General features: G+C 41.5%; 1 protein-coding gene across 10 annotated transcripts in view; it reads left to right on the top strand.

Annotated features, from left to right (window-relative positions):
- Window positions 1–6,589, top strand: part of LOC116389959 (ELKS/Rab6-interacting/CAST family member 1-like) — a 98,277-nt gene that overhangs the window by 28,077 nt on the left and 63,611 nt on the right. For all 10 annotated transcript variants that reach the window (XR_004213139.1, XR_004213138.1, XM_031859115.1 and 7 more), the window contains 3 exons: window positions 1,485–1,622; window positions 3,493–3,633; window positions 5,773–5,913. Coding sequence is in view for 8 of the 10 variants with exons in the window: in XM_031859115.1 (XP_031714975.1) it covers window positions 1,485–1,622; window positions 3,493–3,633; window positions 5,773–5,913 (420 nt within the window). In the remaining 2 variants the exon portion in view is untranslated. The remainder of the gene's footprint in view (window positions 1–1,484; window positions 1,623–3,492; window positions 3,634–5,772; window positions 5,914–6,589) is intronic.

The following is a 6,589-nucleotide window of genomic DNA, read 5'->3' as shown; positions in this document are numbered from 1 at the left end:
GTGTGTGTGTGTGTGTGTGTGTGTGTGTGTGTGTGTGTGTGTGTGTGAGAGAGAGAGAGAAAGAGAGAGAGGAGGAGGTGTCAGTCAAGCTGTCAAGTGAACAGTTGATTAATGAGGCGCTGGAAGAGTTTTACTGTATGAACACACACACACACACGATCTCTGTGGTACTGTAAATGTGTGCGTCCCACCTGCAGCAGAGTCAGAGGTTGCATACCAATCTGACTTTCTATTTTTTCACTGACGGGTTTTCAATTGCTTGATTTCCTTTCTCTCTGGCAAGGCTAAAGGAAGACAGACGAAAAGAGAGGGAGAGGGACATTTTGTAATTTTACCACCCAAGTTCACCCTTAACACCACATCACATGAGCTTTCCATCCCTCTCTTCTCTCCTCAATTTGTTATTTCTGGGTTGCTCAACCTTTTGTTCCATCCATTTTTTAATGAATACGACAAAGTTGACATAGCTCCTTATCTTAGTCTGTGATCTCACACACACATACAGTACATGCACACACATACACACACGCACACACACTCGTTGTGGGCTCAGGGAAAGAGTGAGTCCTTCGGTTATTTCTGCTGATTTTGTGTTTTAACAGAAAATCAATCTGCTACTAAATCACTGTGAGAGGGAACAGGAGGAGGCAGGGAGAAGGGGAGAAAGAGGTGGCTTTGTATTTAAGACGGTGCTGCAGGCAGAGACTTCTGTGTTTGTTTTCTGACCCGAGGATTCATCTGCTTTGAAATCAGTGCGAGAGGAAACAGGGGAGAAACAGAGGGAGTGTGGGAGAGGTGTGTGTTTGTTTATTGACTGTCAGAGAAACATATTCACTTACACTAATGGCTGGGAAAATGGCAATTTCACCCATTCCAGATCCCCAAATGGGAAGCTGACATAAGTTATTTGTAATAAGCAATAAACGTTAAGCAGCAAAGTGAGACAAAAATCAAATCAAATCATTTTATAATTTTTCATAATGACTCTGACAAACATTTGAATGTGCATTATATATTTATTATTTTATTAGGTTGTCATTGTTCAATATTTATATTCAGTTAAATTGAATGGGGATCATTTTTAATTTAGTTTAAAGCCACATCAACTAAATCATCATTGATGTTACAAGTGTGGGGGAGAAATTGGAGAAGCCAATATTATAAGACAATTTCCACTTATTATAGATTAATTGGAAATATAGTATGTCGGATTATTGTAGTTTATAATTGTTTAGATTTTTTTTGTCATAATTCTGCTGTATCTTTGAGATGTATTCACATATATGTTGTTATATGTGTTGTTGTTTATAGTTGTTATTACAGCTAATTTAATTTAAGTGTTGTTTGCTGATCGTCCGCAGATAGTTATTATCGTCTGGGCCGAGTTTGAGAGCCGATACACTTTCCAACATAATATCGTTCTTAGCCAAATAATTGGAAAAACAAGACTGATGATGAGTTTTTCTCTCCTTTTCTCCGTGCAGATAGAGAACCTCCAGGATCAGCTGAGAGATAAAGAGAAACAGCTGGGCGGACTGAAAGGCAGAGTCAAGTCTTTACAGACGGACACCTCAAACACAGACACAGCACTGGGGACACTGGAGGAGGCTCTGGCCGAGAAGGTACACACAGACACATCCCTGTACATCTATCTCTGTGAGGACACTCATTGACATAATGCAACCCATAACCTGAACCCTAAAACCAAGTCTCAACCCTCAAACACGCCTTTGAAAAGAATGTCCTCACTTGCCAGAAATGTCCTCACTCTGAAGGTCTGAAACTCAAATTGATCCTCACAAAGATAGATGTACGAGGAAACACACACATTTCGCTGGTCAACCTCAGGTCAACTCCAGAGCAAGGTTACATTAATAACAAAACCACTTTGAGCAAAACAGCCGACCACCCAGGCAATGACCAAATGACTCTGGATAAATGGAAAGGAACCAATAATCACATCGGCTGTTTCGTGATTAAATCCCTCACAGCCTGCGTTCGCAAAAGATTAAGAATCCAACATGCGGTCTAAACCAGTGGGATTAGAACCAACAACCGCACTGTCACCGTCTGCGTGTAAACATGCAGGTGTCACAGCCATTTAACAGCCCTGAAACACCTGAGCATGGGAACTGAACCTTCAACTGCCTGTTTGATGATCTGTTACTCTGCACACAGGACTCGGCCCATGATTCTGGGAAACGAACCAGTGACGCTTACACTAGCAGACCACTTTAAAGTGTTTGATGAGAATATATTTTTATACTGTAATGCACGATTATGTTACCCACTCCATCTCCTTTGCACGCACGCACGCACACACACACACACACACACACAGAGGAAACGGGGCTATTAATTGTCCAGTGACTAATATCCAGGGTGTCAGCTAGATGTGTGAGTCTTGGCAGGCGGAGGTGGTCGACGACGCTAACTTCACTCAATCGACTTTCGCAGGCTTTTCTTCCTCCATTTTCATTGTTTTGGTGCTTTTGGATGTCTTTCCTTTCTTCCTTTCTATTTTTCCATCCCCCTCTTGCTTTCTTTACATTACTGCTCCTTTCCTCTGTTACATGCTCTGTGCTGTGTTGTGTTTCAAAGCAACGGGTTTCTACCGTGTGTCGTGCTTTGTTTAATGCCAGTAGTTTTGTCTTTGCAAACAGTATTGAATATACACAATCTATACCTTGTATATCTATACCTGGGAGGACTCTCATTGACGTAATGCGCTTACTATTCCCTAAGCCACATGTGAACCATCAAAACTACACCCCTAAGTCTTACCCTTATGTTAATCTATCAATAATCAATAATAACTCTTTTTGATAGTCTATAAATCGTTAAAGTCCTTTCAGTCAAACATCAAATATCAGGTTTTAACCCTGTGATGGGTGCATACATTAATTTATAGACAAACCAATTAATCCGATTAATTAAGGAAATAATTGATAATAATAAAAATAATCTGAAAGGGATTTTTAAAGAAGTGAAGACTTCACTTTCCAAAAAAAATGTTTCACTCTCAAGGCTGAAACCTTAAATCGATGCTCGTGAAGATAGATCTATAGTACAACAACACACACACACAACATACACAGCACAGTCAGGTTACACTTAGGCTTTCCGTGCTGCCTTTGTGTGTGTGGGAACTTTAATGCTTCAGCTTGAACTGGCCGCTGTGTTGTTCTATAGCTGGAGAGTGTCGATAGTGTTTTAGTGGTTGTGAATATTACATCTGGTCCCAGAACGTATTACGTGTCTAAAATCACTGTTGGCTGTTAGATCCTGTCAAAGCTGCCATGTACATAAAGTTTAATGCGACTGTTATTAGTATAGAAACTTGATATTGAGTGACTGTGAATAACTGTTGGAGTGTTGACTGCCTCTCTTTCTCACCTCCTCTTTCCCTCCCTTGACTCTTTCTGTTCTCTATTCTTCTAACTTCCATCTTCCCCCCCCCTCCTCTTCCTCCTCCTTCTTCTCGATGTCCAGGAGCGGATCATCGAGCGGCTGAAAGACCAGCGGGAGAGGGAGGAAAGAGAAAAGGGGGACGAGATGGAGTCCAGCAAGAAGGAGTTGAAGGAGTTGAGGGAGAAAGTCTCCCATCTGCAGGCTGACCTGGCTGACCGTGAGGTAGAAGACAGACACATGGAGACACTCTCAAGCGAATCTGTGCTACAAGTCAGAAAAACACACTCTCTATGTCCCCGCCAAGGAAAACGGGATTGATCTATCACTGTAGAACAGATCCCGGATCCTCCCGAGGTCCTCGTGCTGAAGGACAACAATGATAAAACAGTCACATTTCCTTGACAACGATATGCTTCACGAGCAATGAAAACAACGATTGGAGCTGGATTCTTCTTGCCTCGACCTTTGTGATTCATGCAAAACACCACAGCAGAGACTCAGAGGGAGAGGCAGGATGACACAGCGTTTTTAAGCCCTGGTTTTGCTTGCGTCATCCTGCAGCAGTTGTTACAATTAACCACTTCAGAAACACCTAAATGTATTTTTTATAATAATAGTGTCCATACCAATGTCAAACCAGAACCAAACAATAAACCAAATTTAGCCAATTCCAACATTACAACATTATCTTATCTTTAGTCAAAACGAGAAAGGAAATACATGCACTGATGCATAAAACTAAAACTATTATTACATGTAAAAACACACACAACATCTACAGCTAAATTGTGACATCACAAAACTGAAAATGTGCTTTCAGGTGCATTTCATCTTTTAAGTCTTAAGAGGAATAGTTTCACACTTAATTAGCTGTCTTGCGGAGAAGTAGATGAGAAGGTTGATACCACTGTTTGTATGCTAAATATGAAGCAAGAGCCAGCAGGAGGTCCACATTTTTACATTTCAGTTTTTTTTTTCCAGATTAAACAAAGAATATCCAGTGTTAATTAACTGAGCTTTAAATGTGCTGGTATAGGCAGACTTTTTAAAACTTTTTATCTTTGGGACATGGCAAGGCTAGCTGTTTCCCCCTGAATCCAGTCTTTATGCTAAGCTAAACTAAGCTAACTGCCTGCTGGCTCCAGCTTCATATTTAAACTACTGTCAGAAATATTCCTTTAAAAGTCCCATATTGTAGGAAGTGAGTCTTTTGTGGTTGTAAACCCGTATTCAGAGGGTGAATACAAGTATATTCAGACAACCAGTAGGAGAAAAGGGCTTTTTGAACTTTAAGGCTTGTAAACATTTTCAAGTAGAAACCCAAAATACAAGTATGAATGTGAAAATGAGCACAGTATACACCCTAAAATCAAATGCACATATGTTGTAGTGAAAAATCCCTTATGCCTCTCTTGACGTTTGCGCTCCAGTAATTTTAGTGATTGTGGGGTCATAAAACCTGTTACAGTCCCATTATATAATTTGAGATATACATGGGAAAACAGACATACCTCTCTTCACTGCTAAACACAGATGTGGGGTTTGTCTGACAACAGCAATGTACTGTATCTATATACGTCCCTAAATATAATCTGAGTAAGCACTAAGGTTTCTCTAACCAAAGCCCAGTCAAACATGATGATCTGTAGTCTGGAGTTGGTATTGTCAGTCAAGGGTGAAATTACACGTCTGAGTGTCTCTCCTTCTGGTCCGTCGGTTTCTGTTTGACTGGCCCGACCAAAAGAGGAAAAGAAAGGGAGAGAGAGACTTCACGGATGGAGGGATTGAGCTGGAAGAGTGAGAAAAGAGACAGGTCATGGGAAAAGCTTTTGAAGAACAAGGGGCAGAGTCAATCTCGCAACTGTAGGAAGACCTTAAAGGATCATTTTATATTTAATATTAACATGAGCCAGAGGATTGTACGCACCAAATTGTTCGCTGAGATCTGGGAACTCAGCGACGTTGCTAAAAATACAAAAAAGGAGCGGTCATGTTTTAAACAAACCCGCCAAGTTGGCCAAACTTATTTGAATGAGGAAAATGATGAACTGTAACATTATAAATCACATGTTTTCAGCTGTAGTTTGCTGTGCAATGGGGATCATTATCAACATTTCATGTGCGCGCTCTTTCAGACCTACCTTCTTATAAAGTTAAGAATGACTATCATATCTGGTAGAAAAGATAAATAAATATACAAAAACAAGACCCAAGTTGTATTAAGTGGACGTATCCTTTAAAAATAGGTTAATAACAATACAGCACTATACACAATACAGCGAGGCAGTTCAGTAGAGCTGCTCAGTGTCTGACTTCCTGCCTTATCACTCTCTGCCTCTGTTATCTTTTATTTCCTTTCAGACTTCAGTGTTGGATCTGAAGGAGAAGGCTTCCTCTCTGGCTTCGTCCACTCTGAAGAAGGACAGCAGGCTGAAGAGTCTGGAGATCAGCCTGGAGCAGAAGAGAGAGGAGTGCGTCAAACTGGAGAACCAACTCAAGAAGGTTAGCTGTCCGGCAGCGCCGCACCAACATACCGTTCCATCCCCGCCTCCAAAGTCTCAATAGTCAACTAGACGAGCAATGTGCGAGCACGTAGGGAGGGCCGAGCTCACGCTCGCCACAGCCCGACTCTCATTTGTGAACGCGGAGGGGAGCGATGTTTTCCGCTAGTGGATACTGTTCTGTGTTCTGTTTTTTATGTGAGCGTGTTTTGAGAGTAATTAAAGGCCGTCGACAACAACTGCCAATTGAAACCATCAATTATATGAATCACAGCGGTGAATAAATACACACAGTTCAGACAGAAACACAACAAATGGAGGATTTGAAACTAAAGAACCCCTCGTCTCTTTCTCCCCTTCGTTGTTTTCCCTTACTATTTTCCAAGAGAAATGACTGGCTGTGTGTGTGTGTGTGTGTGTGTGTGTGTGTGTGTGTGTGTGTGTGTGTGTGTGTGTGTTTGCATATCACATATTCTCTCCGACACAGCAGCCCATAAAATGGTGTGTGTGTGACGGCTTGCTGACAGCCTTACAGTCATTTTCACAGACTGGAGAAGACAGCACCACCACCACACCCTGAATGTGTGTGTAGGTCGTGTGTGTCTGTGTGTATGTGTGTGTGTGTGTGTGTGAGAGAGAGAGAGAGAGAGAGAGAGAGAGAGAGAGAGAGAGAGAGA

The sequence above is a fragment of the Anarrhichthys ocellatus genome, unplaced genomic scaffold (assembly GCF_004355925.1).
Source record: "Anarrhichthys ocellatus isolate YVR2014 unplaced genomic scaffold, GSC_Weel_1.0 scaffold21, whole genome shotgun sequence".
NCBI classification, from domain to species: domain Eukaryota; kingdom Metazoa; phylum Chordata; class Actinopteri; order Perciformes; family Anarhichadidae; genus Anarrhichthys; species Anarrhichthys ocellatus.
Note: the sequence above shows the minus strand (reverse complement) of the source record. Positions and strands in the feature narration are given on the sequence as shown.